Source organism: Dioscorea cayenensis, chromosome 18 (genome assembly GCF_009730915.1).
Source record: "Dioscorea cayenensis subsp. rotundata cultivar TDr96_F1 chromosome 18, TDr96_F1_v2_PseudoChromosome.rev07_lg8_w22 25.fasta, whole genome shotgun sequence".
In the NCBI taxonomy this organism is placed as follows: Eukaryota; Viridiplantae; Streptophyta; class Magnoliopsida; order Dioscoreales; family Dioscoreaceae; genus Dioscorea; species Dioscorea cayenensis.
Window position 1 is genome coordinate 15,451,568 of NC_052488.1, and position 21,187 is coordinate 15,472,754.

The 21,187-nt window shown below is 33.7% G+C and overlaps 1 protein-coding gene across 1 annotated transcript; it reads right to left on the minus strand.

Moving 5' to 3' along the window:
- Positions 1 to 333: 333 nt before the first annotated feature.
- On the minus strand, positions 334 to 8,624 carry LOC120282043 (THO complex subunit 4D-like). Its single transcript, XM_039288766.1, has 7 exons — positions 8,223 to 8,624; positions 6,401 to 6,642; positions 5,684 to 5,827; positions 5,527 to 5,595; positions 3,634 to 3,824; positions 2,629 to 2,676; positions 334 to 834 (listed from the first exon to the last, which is right to left on the minus strand). The coding sequence occupies exons 2-7, from the start codon at positions 6,572 to 6,574 to the stop codon at positions 663 to 665; spliced, it is 798 nt and encodes a 265-aa protein (XP_039144700.1). The 5' UTR covers positions 6,575 to 6,642; positions 8,223 to 8,624; the 3' UTR covers positions 334 to 662.
- Positions 8,625 to 21,187: the final 12,563 nt, after the last annotated feature.

Here is a 21,187-nt window from a genome sequence, read left to right on the forward strand (position 1 = left end):
TTAATGTGTATTTTGCAATGTGTAAATTCACACTATGAAAAGCAGTAAATAAAAAGCAGTAAATTTTGATTGGTGCGTGGATCTATGTTATCTTATAATGCAACTGAATGCTGATTATTTAATTAAAAAAATAAACGAAAATAAAATAAATCTCATTTCCATGGATGTCACTTGTGAGCATTTGATGATGCCTAAATGGGTGTGATCATTAGTAATATATATATAGACACATATATATTATTATATGCTAAAAACAATATATCCGTATCTTATTTAACACTTAATAATTTGAAGAACGCGCATTGGACACACTTTTCCTGATGGAAAAAATAATGATAAAAGTGATCCACATAACACCACAGATGGACAAAACTAGTATCTATCATCTGTATTACATGTAAACCATAATTTCAAGCCAAGTTCTTCCAAAAGACCAGAACGATACAATCCACGAAGCAACATACGAGTTCGCCATGGTCACAATAAAGTTAAGAAAAATAGATCGAGATTTTCACCAGCAGACAGCAAAAACTTTTAGAATACTAGGTTACAAAGGTTAATACTGCATATCTGAAACTTAGCACAGCAAACAAAGCAAATATCATTGCATTAGTCTTGCTCGTTAGCCAGAACTATTGGACTTGAAAATGGGTGTTGTTCCATCATGACGTATTCATCGCATCTGCGTGATATGAATCCAATTCTTTGTCCAATTGAGCTGCTGATTTCTCGACGGGTTGCTTTCTCTCAAGGCCTCGGCCAAAGCCACGTCCACCACGGCCACGCCAACTCCCATTCCCACGGCCCCTGCCTCGGTATGCTCCACGGCTCCACCTGTTGGTTACATGATTACTTAGTCAGTAATACCCAATTGCTAAAAAAACAAAACTATGATCCCAGTCTTTACATTGAAAACTAAATAAGTACTCACAGAATTTTAAGAATTGGTCCCGTTTGGCATCAATTTGCTAAATTCATTGTCTTGATTTAACAGTAAATCATCATAAAAGTTCAAACTACCATCCATATCACACTACTGATCAGATGCCTATTATTAGTTCTTATTAGTGGTGTATTCCACATGGTTATTACCACATTCACTAGATGAGCTCCTACTAAGTCAAACATCTATGCAAATGATCTAAAGCTTCTTAGTAGTTGTTGGTTCCCGCACTCAATAGACCTGTTAGCAACAGGATTATCCCTAGCAATTAGGTATCCCAAATTGTTTCCATAATTATAGCATGCATACACACTAATAGATCAGAAGAGAAAAAAGACAAAGGCAAGGAAATTTGGTATTTCCTTGAGCATGAACTCTGAAAACATAATATTATAAATGAGTTAAGACTCATTTCTAAAGGAATTAATGCTGATGATTTCTAACCGTATAAGTGAACATAAGATTCCACCTTAGTATATAAGAATAGGATTGACACGAATCAGGACTGGACTTGCCTATTTTACCTAAACGATTTTATTTTAATTTGCAGTTTCGAGAGTGGATTTCCTACAATCATTAGGGCATATTGGACAACCCAATGTTGGAATTAAATTAACATTTGTTAAATCATGGTTTATGACTTCTACAATCAAATAGTACTTCATATATAGAAACTTTATAAACTTTATAATGAATTTTAGCCTAAACAACATCTTAACAAGATTTATTCTAATGTTTTGGCATATAGATCCCTCCCTTATGCATCAATTGTGATCTAATACATATCTTATCCATATTTACCAAACCAAATAACCCTCTCTGCCAAAACTACCAATGGGGATATGTGAAATGACAAGAATAATCTCACTATTTAATGATATTTGTCTAAAAAATTTTGAAGTAAATTCTTGTTGGTTTGCAATTATTACTACTAGAAGGATGGGTCAGGTGCAATAGAAGTTTGGTGATGAGCTAATATGACTTTTCCATGGTAATAAGTTAATATGACCTTTTTACATACTTACAAAAAATCCCAAACAAATCCAAACAAGATGAGCTTGGATTTATTTGAGCATAGTGTGTTTCTTCCACACGAGCAATAATGGGGTTTCCACGTAAAGCTTCTATGTGTATTAGTCACAATAAATTCCAGATTCTTGCATTTATCATACCATTCTGGAATCCTCCGGTATACGAATGTTAAATCTATAACATAAATCTCATACCCTCGTAAAATCTTAAAGCCACATATAACTTATCGCTCACATTATAAAAATATTTCACAGGATTAAAACAGGGATTGAGTCAAATATACAAGTCTAACCAAGGGTACATTAACACATTAACAGTGGGTTTGGACTGCAAGGTTATATATGGACTTTGGAATTACAAATTATGCATACAGGAAACATTATTGGGTGATATATAAAATTTCCAAATTTTGTATGGATAAAAAGAAAATGAGGTTTATAAAACTACCTGAAAACTAAAAACCAAAATATGCATTTTTAGAACCAACTCATCTAATGAACACTTTAAAACTTAACACAGCATTACAAAAATGCAAAAGATGGATAACTTGCAAGTTACATTATAGTTTTGAACACAAGTGAGCAGGAAAACAAAATATATTAATAATACTTCAGCTGGCAATCAAAGCTCTACAAAGATTATAAAGAACTTACCCCGACATGCGGGGGAAGGGTCTTGAGCTACCTTGCCCCACTTTTGGCCTGAAATAAAAGGGGCATTAAAACCCCAAAAATATCCAAAACCATTATTAGCCAAAAATTTTGGGTGTGAATAATAGACATGATAGAACAAACTGTATAATTGTTAAGAATATTGTCAACAACATAAAGGAAACAACCAAAAATTATATATATTTGCAACTTTAAGCTGCACATGACCAGATAATAAGGAAAAGTCGGTGCAAATGGAAACAAGAAAACAAATAAATAGTGAAAAAAATTTGATGGACTTCTCGCACATTGAGCCAAGAAACTATAGCATTTACAACTAAGTTAACTGAGTTATTAAAACTATTTACATGAAGTTATCAAAGCAATCAGAACAGGTTAAGATAGGTTGCTGAAGAGTGCAGGGGATGGGAGCATCTAGATGCATGATCTGGTAAAGCAATTTCAAATTGACAAAAAGGTCAGGACTACTAATCCAACTAATCAACTCTTATTCTCTGTGGAAACCTTATTAAACTGGAAGGGCAAAGAAGCTAAGTTCGAATATCAGTGATGAGGTGCAAGAATAGATTTCTGAAAGTCCGCAAATTTCTAGAAATATCACTAATTGCACAAGAGCAGAAATTAAATCCTCCAAGCATCAATTAAAGAGAGAATATTTCATCCTCCAATGATGGCTAGGTACAGTGTCTCCATGTATGAAAGTCACACACACACACACAAGCACGCGAGCGCATGTGCACACGTGATCATTAATGCAAAGTTTTACAAATTTTATTCGCACTTGAAAAAATTGATAAGAAAATATAAAGATGCAGTGTCTCCAAGAGAAATTACGCTAAAGCATAACTTCTTTAAGGTCAAAAAAAATTTCCCAAACTTTAATTTTGAAATACACATCCAATTAGTTAAGAAATTATCTAACACTGTAACCAGGAAAACAAATACCAAGAGAACATTGTAGTGAGAAAGAAAAAGAAATCCACATACGTCATTACAACTGTCCTCCTCCCTCTTCCATTGGATGGACCAACCACCTTTACACGAGCTGTGACAGGCAAGCCAATATTTGGGCCAATCTCTTCTATTTTCATAGGTTTTCCATCTAGCTGGACATTATTATAACGCTTGAAAGCAGCCATAGCATCGCTTCTTCGCACATATACCACCTCCGCAGAACCCTACAGCAATTCATAAGACTTCATACTAATGAAATGAAAGTTTCATGATTGGCAATATATTATATAATATCAGGAAAAAACACAGAAAACATAACATTATGTTGTTCAACAATGGGAATAAAAACAAATATGAATGCATATTTCCCAAAATTTTGGTATTTGATAACACCCATTCAAACTGGCTAAATAAAGTGGTACCGAATAGAATTGGCATCATCAGGTCAATATTCCACATTTAACTGAGAGCACAATACCCAATTCCTATTCTCTTCCCAGCATATATGACAAATAGATTTCTTCTAATTTAAAGGCCCAAAGTAGAAGGTATTTAATAAATATTTCCAACAAGCTTTAGTGTACAGCTAGTAAAGAATAGCTAAATAAATCTTATTTTTAGACTAAAAGCATATTACAGAACAAATAACTGTTTCATATAACAATCAGGTAAAATGATAGCAGCTGGGAGAATACAACAGATAAATGAGGCAAAGAATCACACAGCTAATAAAAAGGATGGACAAAGATTGATGCAATTTATCCAAAATATATTATTCAACGTATGAAGTTCATTAGTTTGTTCCATCTGGGTGTCTAAATGATACACTGAACTAATAAAACTTGATGCAATATGCTTGCATGTAAAATACACAAACAACACATAAGCATAAATAAAATTAACAAATATTCAGAATATATAAACTAATATAAGGAGTGTCTTATTTCAAGCTTCAGTCACTTAAACCTAGATTTTAACTTTCAATAATAACAGAACATACATAATCAAATCGTCAGGTTATAATAACCGCATAAATACATAGATTTGAGTCATCCGACCCTTAAGAAGGCTACCACAACATTTCAATGTCGAACATTGTTTCTCCATATAGCCAGATCAATTTTATATAGCTTGGATTCTTAAGATTGAAGATTATTTATGAGACAACATTAGAAATACAAGGCTAAGCTCATGGTTACCACAGAGAATATGCACATAGCGCATAATAGACAAATCAGATAGAAGCTAGCATAAACATATGTAGCATCCAGGTTAAAATCACCAAACTTCTATTTTCAAACCATGCAGTTAAATTTTTATTTCAAAGAGATTGCCCCAATCATCCTCTTACATCATTTTCATAGAGCTGAATTGATCCTTTTTGAGAAATCAACAAAAAAACCTTAATCTTCTATCAGTTTAAATGATAAATCCTAGACAAAAGATCTGTCAGTTATAGTTTGGCAGAGCCATATCAATGCAAATTACAAATGACCCCCAAAACAAATAACACAACCTAATCATCAAGAAATGGCATGAATGAGGTGCTCTTCAGTATTGAGCTTCACACACACAAAACACTGAACAAAAAATAAAAAAATCGCAAAAAAACAGCATTGCTCTAATATTAAATCCAATCTCACTGATGTTCAAAGGAAGATCCAAACTTCATCTTAAAAATTAGCTGTGCCATGGAAATAAATAACTGTCAATTTACAGAACAATAAACATGGCTGTCAGGACAAACATGCTACTGTGGTCAATTTTAACTATGAAACTAGCACCACATCTAACAGAAGGTGCTAAACCAATTGAAAACAGGTTAGCAAGGTATAATGAAATTTTTTCAATTTCTATTGAAGTTCAATTTAAATATTTCTGCCAGAAAATAATCAGTACACATAAGTCAGAAGAAAAAGAGCTCACAGTTGGGCGTCCATTTCTGTCATAATGAACCACACATCGCATCAAATTGCCAACCTCAGAAAAGAGCTCCTAAAAGCAACAAACATATTCGGATGAACAGATAAAAAAGGTGGTGCAACTTATGAAGACAAATTTATCCATTATCCCACAAGCCAACCTTGATATCCTCATTGGACACTCCATAATCCAAGTTAGAGATGTACAATTTGGTGCCTGTTTCAATTTTCCCTAACCCAGCAGCTGCCATGGTATCCGTAAATAAATCATGACGCCAAATTGCATCCTTTGCTCTGCTGAAAGACTGATAGACACACAGGAACAATCATCCAGATGCGAGAACTATATATCAGCAGTGAGCTGTAAAGAAAGCAGATAAAGTCCATGCACTAATAGAAACATGCACCAATATGGAGTGGGTAGGAACAAATTGAAATATACAGCAGATCAACAGCCACTAAAATGGATCTTATCATAGGACCTGCTATTTTGAACCTGAATCAGTTGGTGGTCAAAGCATATAGAAAACATGCGGAAGTAGAGTATTGCACCAATCACACAAGAGCTGACGATATGGTACTGGTGAGAACTCTGATTCCAAAAATATAAGCAGGCGAGCTCCTTAAAAGAAAAACTCCATAAACTAGCATAAGAGGCTCACAGTGCTGAAAGCCCAACTTTAAACAAGAGGATTCCTTGAGATTCCCACCCTTTATAGCCACTAAAATACATGTGCACCAAAAGAACCTTCTAATATTTGGTGCTTCATTGAACCATGTCAAACATGAAAAGCTCAGAACTGTTTCCTCCATTTTGAGATTCTAGAATTATTCAGATTCTTGAACATGCAAAAAAACAACTATAGTTTCGAGCTTGCCTTAGCAATTTTATAAGGAGATGGCTGAGCATTAACCCTGAGAGGCCCTTGCCGAAGAGGACCACCAGGCCTATTGAATGTGCCACCCCTTCCAGGAAACATACCACGTCCACGACCTCGGGATATATCTCTCCCTCTTGCATTTCTGCCCCGAATAATATTGTCCAGTGACATGTTCAAAGTCGTTCCCTTTCAATTCACAAACCTTAAACTTGAGTGGATGAAAACAAACCAATGGAAACCTGAAAATAAGACAAAGCTTACTTTTTCTTCATCTAACCAAGTTCAAACAAAAAATAAATAAATAGGAAAGAGCCACTCTGATACATCATAAAATAAAATACAAGTCTGCACAAGAAAATATCAAAATTCAATAAGAAAAGATACTCAAACATCATCAGGGATAAAAAGGCCACAATGATGCTGTTTATCAGTAATAAAGACTCACGAACAAGATTCCAAGTACAGCAGATTACAACTTTACAAGTAAAACAAAAACAATGGTTTACAAAATGAAAACACCTACTTCTTCATCATATCACATCACACTTATATTACTTGACTTCAAATCTATTTTTTAAAGTTCCTTACAAGTACAGCATTTTCCTGAGAAATGCATCCATAAACCAATACTGAAAATATATCTAGAAAGGATAGTGGTCATAAGGGTTAAAAAAATAAAAGCTATTATCATGTTGCAGGATAGAAACATGAGTATTATTTCAACGTCAATAACATGCAATAAGAAATTGTTAATTGCACTTCTGCTTCAACTTAAATCACTTGTAAACCTCCTCTAATCTCCTTCAGCATAATTAATATGCCTCACTGGGCCAAAGGAACTTGTTTGAATATCATATATTCAACTGACTTGTCCAGTAACACAATTTCTCACATGCTTGTGCCCTTGATATGTTTCTCTTATTGTTCATGGTTCACAATAATGAGCTTTACTATCCAACCACTGTCATATAACATGAAAAATGAAGCCTTAAGAGTCAATCTGTGTCAATTCCCAAGCTTTTAGCCTTCAAATATATTGTGAATTGCGTTGTTCACATTATGTTCAATTCCTCGTAGAGAAAACAGATATTGATGCTCTTTGACAAATAAGATGGATTAACTGACTTGTTACTTAATTACTCCAAATTTTCCAAATACACCTCAAGTTTCAACAAAATATATTAGAGCCACTGTGTGGCATTCTGATAAATCAACAAAGATACCTAACGATCAAGTACTTCACCAAAGATAATTAGCATTTTTCTTGGCAAAAAACCCTGAAGTATATGAAAACAACAGCATTATTAGAAATCTTTAACTTTCAAGAACCATCTACAAATTATCCAATAAACCCATAATTGCAGTCAATTCAAGTCACATATCTAATTGCAATTAAGCCAAGTCAACTCATATTGGCAAGCTTACAGGGTTTGTCAATAGAGGGATGTTCTTTAGTGATACCCTCTGAAAGAACTAATTGCCTTGCTATGGACTTGCGCACATACTTATCTAATTTAATACCAATATCTAGGATACATATTGCAGCACTTAAATACGAAGGATCTAAAGAACATAAAATAAAGGCCTTCTTTTTATTTCCAAATTATTCTATATTTCGTTGCAGTAGATCACAATCAATCAATTAGAAAGCAAATACAATGAAATCCAACAACTAACTGTTAACAAAACTGAAGGAACTTCACGAATAACTTTAGATGCATCACAACAAGGTCATCTGGCAATAGTTCAAGACAAGATCAAAGCAACTACAACCAGATCTCAATAAAAACCAAAACAATAAAAAGAGAAAGAAACTCACCCAAAAAACCTGACCCAAAAAGCTCACAACTTTCTTAGCCGAGAAGCGAACCAAGGTATGTCACTTCGTGAGAACAAAAGGGTCACCAAATCGGAACAGAAGAAGAACCCACAGCACAATCCCAAATCAGAGAATATTGCAGAGCAAACAATGAATTTATAATCCCAAATCAGGAGAGCTTTTGACCTCGGAAGACTTCGATCAAGTCAAGGGAGAGCTTCGCAGAGGAAGCGCTGGATCTGACACTAGACTTCCCGGGGCTTCTTGGAAGATGGAATACGTGTATATTGAGGAGGAATTCAGAAAGGGTTGATGGAAACCCTAGCAGCAAAAAGAGAGAGACTTTGAATAAACTGAGATGAAGGTGCGCGTTGAGGATTCAAAGACGAGAGCTTTCCGTTTTGTTTTATCGAAAATAAATATTTATTTCTATTTTTGCGCTGTTAAGATTTATTTATTCTTTCTTCGCTTTTCTCGAGTGCACTGGATTATTTTAAAAAAAAAAAATTTAATTTAACTTTTTAAAGTTTAAAGGAGTATGTTTTATATTAGGGGGATTTTTTTTTTTAAGAGAAACGTAACAAGTCATCCTGAGAAAGTTTTATTCATTTTCTTAAAACATCCTTATTTGAACTTTCCCCAGTATTCCCTTGAATATTTCATTTTTTTTAAAACATGTTTATTTTTTATTTTTAAATCCAAAACTAGGTGCTTTCTCTGAGAGGCAAACATGACCTAGGAGTGTCAGCACTAAAGCTCCAGGCTCAATGTTGCCGACTAAGGTAGGATGGGGATGGGATATCCATGGTTTCAATCTATCAGGGTGTTTGGTTTCCCGGATAGGGCTGGATGAGAATGGCCCATATCCCTGAAAATGGGATGAGTGGTATCCTTCTAAATCGGTGGGACACCGCTCATCCCGCACTTTCATCCTTTCTTCTTTCCTTCTCCCATCCATCTCCATCCCTCTCTTTTGAGCCAGCCAAAAGATAAACTCACCTGAAGGACTAGTCAAATCTATTCGCCGTTGAGATCCTCAACAGATATACCAGCAGATCATATCTCCTTTCTTTTTTTTCTCTCAAATTGATTATACAAGATGTTCTAGATCTCAGGGGTTTTCTTTTTTCCCAATTGATCAAAGATGTTCTTGCATTTTGATCTTAAGCTTGAGGGAAATTCCACGACTGTTAGAGGTAATCTGTTTTCCAATTTGTTTTGATTTTGCTTTTCTGTTATAATTTTTTCTCATTGAGTTGGTCTTTGTTTTTTCTATTTGAATTTTAATTTATGTTTTAGTTTGAATTTGAGTAATAGTTATTTCATGAGAAATTAGATCCAAAATATGCAACCAAAAAACATGAATAAACAAAGAAACAACAACTAGCCTAACAACTCCTAACAAATTCCTCTCAAACTCCAAGATTTCTTGAGATCTTAAATTGCATTGCCCTGAATGACGTGGAGATCATGGCTGTCAATTTGATGTTGATATCTCAAAACTCTAGGTTATTTTGTCTATACCAAGAAATCTGGTAAAACCAAAAGATAAGCATAGGCCAAGAAGTTTTGATTACAAGTCACTGCAGAGTTTATGAAGAAAACATCTTATCTCAAATGATAAAATTGATAGTTTGAAGGATTACTGCCACCCAGTCATTATGCAATTTAAATAGTTAAAAATTTAAATGATAAAATGTAAGCATTTATACTTCAGTTTCCCTTATGTGCTATATTAACAATGTGTCCATATCATTGTCACAAACTTGTTGGGTGGCATTATTTTTTAGTTGTTCCTTGTGCTTGAATGCATGCATGAATGTATGCTAGAGTTATTATAAATGTTTAAAGATGTGAGATTCATTGTCATAGAGACGTCTTTGATGACTATTTATGTATTGCATGATGTCTATAATTCACGTCTTGATAACACCTTCTCGTTGGAAGGATTTTCAAATGTTTATCTGCAGTTGTTTTTCAACCATTCATTTTCAAACCTGTACAGTTGACAGCATATCTTTTAATTTAATGCAAGTATTGATCTCTTTGCAATGTAACAGAAAAAATGGAAGCTGGTAGTCATTCATCAAGTAGTAGGAAGAATGTAGGTAATATGCGATAGAGACCGAGTCAGAGCAAGGTTTTCTTGCAATTTATAGCAACACAGATGTAAAATGGTCTGAAGTGTGATAAGACATTCAAACCACAAGCAATTCATGCAGTCATACGTGCTTTGAGAGAGAATTTTGGTAAAGACTGTACCAATTCTAACATGCATAACCATCTCTGAACATTAAAGCGCAAATGGGCTATAATTAGAAGACTTCAAGAGTTGAGTGGTGTGGGTTGGAATGAAGAAAACAAGAAAATAATTATGGGTAAAGAGGAATGCATGACATATCTGATGGTATGCTTTTTATGTCTTACAATTTTGTAGTCACCAGTTACACTTTGTTTATATTTCTCTAGCATTAATGATAATTTTTTATTGTTTTGTTAACAGAGCCATGCAAATGAAGAACCATATATAAATAAACCCATTGAAGACTATGATTTGCTTGAAGTTGTTTGTGGCAATGATCATGCAACAAGGCATTTTGCTCGCGATACTATTGAGACACCTCCGACTGATGTTGGTGTACCAAACTTTTTGCAAGATAATTTTAATATTGGATTGACACCAAAGGATCTTAGGTATGGACAATTTGACAATAACTATGAGTTTTGCATGAAGCTTACTGGAGTTGGTTACTCAACATGTGATGTGACCAAAGTTTATTCATATTATGCAGATAGTGAGACCAAAACATTCAAATTCTTGGGCGCGCCAGATATTCTCTGCCAGTACATGGCAGAGGAACTTGTAGGACCGTCTAGACAAATTTTTTAGTTTGCGATTGTAAACGTGGCATGTGTTTTGTTTGAGGGTTGATCGCTGGTTTTTTTAGTTTTGAACTATGACACTATGTCTACAATGTTTTTTATAACTTGGTTGTAAACTTTTAGCTTCACTTATGGTGTTGGATTTGTTATTAGTGTGTAATGCTATCAGATTGGAACTCTATTTTTAGGTTTATTTAATTGTTGTAACGCTAAAATTTTTATTGTAGTAATCCATAATCATTTTGTCATTAGCTAAGTTAAATTTTTGTTTCTTTACATTATGATTTTATTAATTACTACAATTTTTAAATGTTTATCTCAATATTTTAAACTAATTAAATTCAATTTGAAAAATTAAGTTAAATAATAAATTGCTATGTTATTCATTAATAATCCATTAAAAATATTTCATGCTAAATAAATAAAAAATTTATCTATTAATATCAGTTATTTAAATCAAGTACTTACTTAAAATATTTTAAAAATAAATTTCTCTAATCATCCACTATAATTGAATTTAATTAAACAATTTAAAAATATTTTAAAAAATTATTATTTAAATAAAGGGGTAACTTCACCTCCTCATGAATAAGGTTATCATACCACTCCCATATTCATCCAACCAAACATTCAAAAATGGATATCCAAAACTTTACATATCCTTATCTCTCTAACCAAACACCAAACAATCTTTATCCTTACTATTAAATCTCTCCAACCAAATACTTAAACATGGATATTCCCATCCCCATCCATGGAATACAATATCCCACTATCCAAACACTACCTAAAAGGAGCAGGCTCTCAGGCCTTGACTGTACAAGATTGAGTCATTTGCCAATGCAATCTCATTGGCTCAAAATTATCAAGATGTTATTGACTAGAGCTTTCTCAACAATAGGTCGTGATCTCACCTCAATTGTGAGCGAACTCACTGATCTAAGGTTGCTCAGTGCTAGGGCGAGATATTGTACTAGCATTAAGTGAGCTCACCAGCTTGAGGTTGCTATGGGCCAAAGCAAGATTCCATCCTTTGTTGAGTGAGTTTGCTGATCCAAGATTATTGGAACTAAAAAGATAGTCCCACATTGGTTAAAAAAAAAAGAATGCAAGGTACTTAAATAACTCAGAAGGGGATGGTTTTAAAAGTTTTAATGTAATAAGACTCCAAATTAAAAGCATTAATGCCACACCTTTCAATGTAATGGGCCCACTCATGCACTTAAAAAAAATCCTGACAAAAATCTTTAGCATGATGGTGAATCTTGCCAACTGGAAATTGCTTGATGAGGAAGCAAGATTGTTAGAATCTCCTATTATTAGGGCCTGTTTGTTTCACCAGGGTGGAGCCCGAAGTGATTGAAGTGGTGACTTTTGTCCTACTTCAGTCTGTTTGTTTCACCAGTTTTGTGGCTGAAGTGGTGATGTGACACCTCCATACTATCTACAATTCATCACAATTCATTACACTACACAAATTTAATGATAATCATACTATCTAATTTTACAAACTAAATAAATAAGGACCCGTTTAGTGGACATGATAAGAACGATATGATATGATAGACTATCATATCCTGTTGTTGTCCTTTGTTTGGTGTGCTAATAGGATATGATATTCTTATTCTACTGGCCCACTTTATCATGTCGGCCACATGATAATGAATCATATGGGGAAAGTCAGGATAGAAACAGGTAGCATATGATAAAAAAATAAATTTATTTTTTTGCCCTATTATTTGGTTTGTCTCTCTTATCTAGTGTTTTATTATATCTCTTATTTTTGATCTTTTAAACACGATGCTTAGGACAAGAAGCTTGTCAAGAACTAGATAGAACACTAATTTTACTATTTAAATAGAATTTTACACATTTAGAGTGGTTAAAAAGTTTCTCCATCAATCTATGTGCTTGAGCAAATTATTTTTTATCTAAATCTTTTTTTTAATCATATCTTATTTTTAGTTTCTCTAGTCTGATGATTTTTTTTCAAATTGATTTTTATGTGATCTATTTATTTTCTATTAATGAGTTTGTTACTCTAACTTTATGTCATATTGATGACTTTGTGTATGATTTTTTTCCAAGGAAATAAGTATTAACTATAATTTTTGCAAGTTGGTGATATTGCAATTTATATATCTGTGGGCATTATTTATAAGTTATTTATTTTTTAAAAAAATTTAAAATATACCAATAAGTAAATCATTAAAGAAAAAATTTTAAAAAAAAGTCTATTTAAAAAAAATATACATATATATATATATATAACTATATTATAAAGGATAATTTTGTCTATTTACATATCATTCATATCATATCTTGTCATTATCCGGTCCACTTCAAACATAAAATAGGATAACAAAATGTTATCTAATGGTTTATCCTGTGCGCATCAAGCATCTGATAAGATATGAGCTTATCATGCCCATATCCTTTCCTACTCATATCCAGTCCTCATATCATATCCGTCCATATCCACCAAACGGACCCTAAATTAAATAACCAAATATAAATTTATGTATAATTCATCATAATATTGTTAACTTATAACAATATCCTAACAAAAATATCCTAACTACCAAACTTAAGGAGGTAACCTCACCATTGCTCTTAAGTGGTGAGTGAAATTGAACATTTTTGCCAACCAAACAGCAGGAACTGCTGAAGTCAAGTTTACAGAATCTTCACTTCCCCAAACCAAACACATGAAAGTGGACACTGTTGTCCCACTTCCCTTTTCAACCAAACACACTGAATTGACAACTTCAACTGAAAACCTCACTTCCACTGAAGTGCCACTTCTACACTTCTACCACTTCAGTGAGTCACTTCTTAACCAATCAGGCACTTACAGTTCCTTTATTTATCGTTTCCTATTGTTAGAACTTCATTATATACATTTATCTTTTTGTGTTTCTTCCTTATTATGTAATTTTCTCCTATTTTAATTTTTTATGATTTGTTTCCATATTTAGTAATTCCTATTGTAATTTGTAAAATCTATATATATATATATATATAATGATTTTTCTTAACAAAGCCAAGCTATTACATCCACAAAGATCTTGCCCCTTACCTGCATCCCATCTCGTGTCATACAAATGCAACTATGAATCGAATGCTATTTGGAACTAAACAAAAATTAAGATCAGAACACAAAGGATACATTTACTTTTATTTTATTAAAAGTTCATTCATATTTTTATCTTATGAACAAATCATTATAATAATAGAATTAAATAAAACTCCCCAGCCCTTGTAGTAAAACATAATTAATTTAAATATTTAGATTGGGCAATAAGAATGTGTTTGGTTTGGAAGTGAGGTACCGAAGTGATGGAAATCTGAAATGGTTACTTCGGTAAAAGTGGGGAGTTCAGTTGGAGGTATCCACTTCCATGTGTTTGGTTTTGAGGGAAATTGTCACATCAGTGACCACTTCATGTGTTTGGATGGTGGAAATGAAAATTTTGAAAAGGTAGCTTCAACAGTTCCTTGTGTTTGGTAACACCGAAGTGGGCTTATGATCACCACTTCAATGAGAGGGGGGTGAGCTTACCCCATGTTTGTTAGAGAGGTTATAAATTATTTTAAAATGTTACAATAATAAAAAAAACATAAAAATCACCGCTTAAAAATTTATTTAAGTTTTAATTGGTTTATTAATATAAACAAACATTTCATAAAATCGGGTTGATTTTGTCTTTGCAATATTTAAATTATTTTTTATTTCTTTCCATTAAACTCTAAATTTAAGTTATTTAAGTTATTTAACTTTTCTTTTCCTTAATCCAAAAATTAAAAGTTTCGAATGGGTTATCAATATAACAAATATTTCATAAATTGGGTTAATTTTAACTTTGCAATATTAAAAAAAAAAATTTCCTTAAACTCAAAATTTAAGTTATTTAACTTTTTTATTTCCTTAAACCCAAAATTAAAATTTCAAATGGGTTATCAATATAACAAACATTACATAAATGGTTGTTGTTGTATAGTGAAAAATCTTATTAAGTGATTCTTTCTCTTCAGTTTTGTTTACCTTTTGTTTTTTAAAGTTTTTCCTATTAATATAATTGGAAACCATGAATTGAAAAAGGGATAAACAGAGTTTTTTTATCACTGGTTATTATGATTGCATACAAGCAAACACCCACAAAACTTGTATTATTATAAACAAGCAGCATTAGGGTATACAGTGCGCTGCAAATTAAAAGTTTGTACATCATTTAGGATATCCAGCAGAAATACACAGTTATTTATGCCCAAGCTGAACTAGAAAATTGGCTGAAATTCCTAATAATATGAAATAAAATAGCAAAGTTTATACAACGTTTAGGATATACAACTCCATCAGCATGAAATTCTTAATAATCTGAAATAAAATATCAAAGTTTCACTGCAACCATTCAACTGCTTCTCAACATGGTCAGAGAATAACAGTGGAAAGAACAAAGTCAGGGAACAACAGCAGCCAAGTCCTTCTCAACAACATCCACCTCCCTACAAAAATTCATCCTTCTCCTTGGCAACAACAGTGTTTAGGATATACAACTCCATCAGCATGAAATTCCTAATCTGAAATAAAATATCAAAGTTTCACTGCAAACAATCAAATCCCTCTCAGCAGTCAGAGAACAACAGCGGAAAGAACATAGTCCAAGAACAACAATAGCCAACTCCTTGTCAACAACCTACAACTCCCTGCAAAGGATTTCAGTAAACTATAATAGAAATTATGAACATATGATGAATTCACAAAAAATACAATGCCTTCGAATGCAGATATTTTAATTGAAATGATACCTTGTCATAAGTTTGTACGGCATGCAGATCATATCCTCTTTCAGTTCCTCGGTATTGGTGAATGAAAGCAATTCAATTTTGCTTGGCATGGCTCAGGTGGTAGCAATAGCAACAATTAAGCACATTCATTGGCACATGTTCTTCTTGAAAAAAAAAACTGAAGGCCCAAATCCTGATTGCCCCGCCACGCTTGTATAAATCAGTTAAGAAGAAATAATCTCATGGAAACTCGTTTTAAGCTTAAAAATAAAATAATTCAGACACCCTACAATACATCGACATTCATACAATTGAAATAATGCATAATAACACCAATTTAATGCTACCTTGACACTCAATCAAATCAGATGTATAATGGCTGCAAAAGATTAGCATCGAAGTGCCCCTCATTTTTGCCCCGCCAGCACTCCAATTTGAACTTTTGTGTCATATTACAGAACAGTGGGTCAGTGCAATGTCACAAATTGTCTTTCATCATTGTCATCCTATCTTACCTGAAATCCAATCCACAAAAGCCATGTTAGTGAGAGACTAACATATATCCAAACATATATCCAAACCATGCAGAGCAACATAAAGATAAGCATGTCCAGACAAAACATGAATGCAGAAAGATAAAACATGAAATGCATGAACAAATGCAACCACAGCAAGGTGTCTGATGCTATGTTCGCCCATCACAAAACATGAGGCAGTCCTCATGCATGAAATGCACAAACATGCAGTAAAATAACTAATTACTAGAAGCAGGGATCAGTCAAGTGAGTCAGAAGCAGTAGGTGCTGAATCAAACCATCCTGGATAGGAAATTTTCAATCTAATCCTTCCTCAGATCCATGTCCTTCACTATGAATCCTCTTGCCTCAATCTCACGGAACTGCAGAAAATCAAACACCTAAACAAGTTCTTTCTTTTCAAAACCATCAACCTCCATAACCTTCGCATACAAGCTCTCTGTCCAGTGTGTGGGGTTCTTAATGGCAGATGCCATTTCTCCCACCACAACAATGAGATCACCCATCATTGAAGGATTTTTCAAACCCCTGCTTGAGCGTCATGACCTTGGGGTAGATGAGGTGGCAGGGTTGCTTACAACAGGTGGGACAGAGTTCACATCGGCATCATCATCACTTGGCTGTTCTACTGGTTCTTCATCAAAGTTGTTGATATTGTTGCCTTCATGTTCCGAGTTATCCCCCAAATCAGCGAACACAGAAGTCGCATGCACGCCCATTGCATTGTCCTCGCCACATATAACCCGCAATACCTCATAATGTTCAATTGGTTTGTTTATAAAAGGCTTCACTACTGGGTGGGCCTATATTACAATGTCATACACAACAAGGTACAAATATAATCATGCTCTTACCATACTAATATTACCAGTAAAGTTGGGTCATGTTACCTCGATGTAGGTTAAAGCAACCATGGGATCAAGGGTGATGGTCTCCGTGGCATCATCCCAACCTGCGCCACTGAGATCTCTCACTTTCTTTATCTCCGCATACCGTGATTTCAAAGTTCAATAATGATTTTCAACGTTCTCGGCACTGAATTCAATATTGAACCTAGAATTGACAGCGACAGCAGCAAAGACAAATGCTGCTCGTTTGAATGATTTGTCACATTTCAGCCCTTTTCTTACTTGTTCCTATAGAAGTGGGATCAAGAAGCTATCGTATTTAGCCTTCCATCGCTTATGGGGTGCCGCGCTTGCTGCTAAAAGCCTTTGATGACGACTTCTCCATTGCACGCTCAATGTCCTCTATAGTAGCTAGAATTCTATTGGAAAATTGTAATTATGTAAGATTCTTAAATCTATCTGGTGTAAACTGCTATTTGTGTAGAACCATACACATCCATATCTCATATCATGAAATCGAATGAATTATGTAAGAAAATTATGAAACAAGAGATTCATGGGAAAAGAAAAGAAACTGCTGCTAGATTATAAATAAAAGTGAATCATGAAAAAAGAAAAGAAACTATGACACTAGTAAGCATGAAAACAATAGAAGACAGAATAATACTAGCATACCATGGAATTAGGATTCCAGAAAACAAGTGAATTATTGAAAAAAGAAAAGAAACTATGAAACAGTAAAAGCATGAAAAACTTGAAATAACAAGGGAAACATGAAAATACTCAGCAGGTGAAAAAAAAATACTTCAATAATTGAATCATTTAATGATAACATGTAGCCCAGACATGCTAGTCTAACGAAGCAAACCCATGCAGGAAAAAATGCAGCCAAAGCAAACAGGCAACGATAAAGATTTTCGCAATATTACAGTTAACAAGGCAAGCTTATGATAATCACACAAAACCACTATAAATCATCCACATGTCATTCGCTATCTTGTCTCGAAGTTCAATCCATTGCCGATTCTCTTCCCGTTGTTCTCGTTGTGATCGGGGCTGTGATGACATGATTTGCTCATCATTTTGTGTGCTTTCTTCATGCATCAGCATATCGTTTGGGTCAACACCTGCTATATAGTTATGCACTATGCAACATGCAAGAACTAATTTAACTTGTGTCCTGAAAGGGAAGAAAGGGTGTGATGTAAGAATCTTGAAACGATTTTTCAAGATTGCGAAAGCACGCTCTACACGAGACCGTAGCATCAAGTGTCAAAGGTTGAACAATTCCTTTGGATTTGTTGGCGCCCTTCCACTATGTTCTTTCAAGTGATACCTAACACCTCGATACGATCTATGAACCCTTGCATAGTCATATAACCGGCGTCTACAAGATAATACTTCCCTACAATAATGACACCTGTCAATTGTTCGTTCGTGTAATATTTTAATTCACTAGTACTCGGTTTCCTACCTTCTATCAATTTTAATCCTTCAGGTTGTGGTCTTGCTAGTGCATCTTTTAGGACAGTGAGTCATTCGCTGATCCCTCCCAACCCGCCAACACGTAAGTGAACTGTAAATTAGGGTTCACGACAGCCAACACATTATGGGTTGGGCCTTTATGACCACGAAACCGAGGCATTTCTTGAGGTGGGACGGATACATCAATATGCGCCCCGTCTAACAAACCTATACAGTCCTACACGAGAAAAGTATATGAAGGAACACGGAAGGAATGATTAAGGGGAAATTATTAAATTTATGTTGTATGTCAAATTTACTTACTTTGAAGAATGGATACCAATTGGGGTTACATTCAATTTCTGGGTGACAATTGGAGCTAGGGGAATGAACAAAATCATCTCGAATGGCACAAACAGCTCTGAGTACGCAATTAAAATATCGACTAATCATTTCCCCAGATCGAACAAACTGAATTCTCATGGTCCCATTTTTTGTATTATGACCAACAATACGTAAGAACATGGCTAATTGTTCCTCCACAGATATATGCTGCGTGTCCTGAGGGAGGTGCTTGTCATGCATGATCGAGGCTAGATGCATAAAAAGACCTACATCCATCCTAAGATAGCTCACGCAATAGTCAAGACCACTCCTTAAAATACGCTCCATATGTTTTGTTCTACTCAAGTCTCGAAACATGGATGGTTCCTTACTTCTCACTGGCCTAGAGACATGCACATCCTCAATTAGGCAGGCAACAACCACAACAACGGTAATAAACATGGCAACCAACGGCCTTCCACGGTCATTAACAATCCAGCTATCCATCTACATAATTAAGGATAACGTTATTGATATGAACATGCAACTAGTAACTGAATTCGGTACACACTAGTCAAGAAATTGCAAATTGTGCCGGGAAATAAATCAGAAATAAAAGAAATAAAAACAACAATGACAGAAAATGATGTGAAGATGGTTATAAACAAGCCAACAATAACATGCTATGATAAGACATAAAAATTTGCATGTTATGCCAAGATATAAATCAGAAATAAGTGAGACAAAGTGGAGAACACAACAGAATAATAAAACACAACAATTTATGGAACATGATATGAATACCACAACAGAAGAATAAAATAAATTCCCAATTTCTTATACTTGAACAAAAAACAGAAAACTCGTTATAAAAGAAAAATCAGAAATCCTGCATCCAAGGGGTTTTGATATAGGAACTTAGGTTCGTGTTCTCCAAGTCAAAAGTGCAATGCTCTCTGTACCAAAGGTATGAAGTTACTGGACCAGGCCAGGCCTCAAAACCAGTGGCAAGTCAAACCAGTGACTTTATATGAACTATAAACCCTTGTTCAAATTATGAACGAATCCAAACAAAAAAAACAATAGCAGGCTATGATGAAAAATAAAACAAAACAATTTGTGGAACATGATATGAATAACACAACAAAATAATTGAACAAAACATGCTACCATAAGGAATAAGGAATAAGAAATAAGAAATAACACAATAGAGATAAACCAGTATGAACAAGAATAAGAAATAAACCAATATGAAATAAGCCTGTATGCTATGAATAACACAACAGAAATAACAAAACAAAACATGGTACGATAAGTAATAACACAACATAAATAAACCAATATGAACAAGAAATGGAAATAAACCCATATGAAATAAACAAGTATGCCATGAATAACACAGCAGAATATCTAAACAATAAAATGTTATGATTAGGAATAAGATCAAGAAATAAACCAATATAAAACAAGAATAAGAAATAAATATTTATGAAATAAATAAGTATAAAAAAGAATACGAAACAAACCACAATAAAATAAACCAGTATGCTATGAATAACACAGCAGAATAACTAAACAATAACATGCTATGATAAAGAATAAGAAATAAGAAATAACAAAACAGAAATAAGCAAGTATGAACAAGAATAAGAAATAAACAAGTATACTATGAACAACACAACATAATATGTAAACAATAACATGTTGTGATAAGGAATAAGAAAGAAGGAATAACACAACAAAAATAAACAAGTATGAACAAGAATAAGAAATAAACAAGTATGCTATGAATAACACAACATAATATCTAAACAATAACATGCTATGATAAGGAATAAGAAATAAGAAATAAGACAACAGAAATAAACAAGTATGCTATCAACAACACAACATAATATGTAAACAATAACATGATGTGATAAGAAATAAGAAAGAAGGAATAACACAACAGAAATAAACCAGTATGAACAAGAATAAGAAATAAACAAGTATGCTATGAATAACACAGCATAATATCGAAATAATAACATGCTATGAAAAGGAATAAGAAATAAGAAATAAGATAACAGAAATAAACAAGTATGAACAAGAATAAGAAATAAACAAGTATGCTATGAACAAC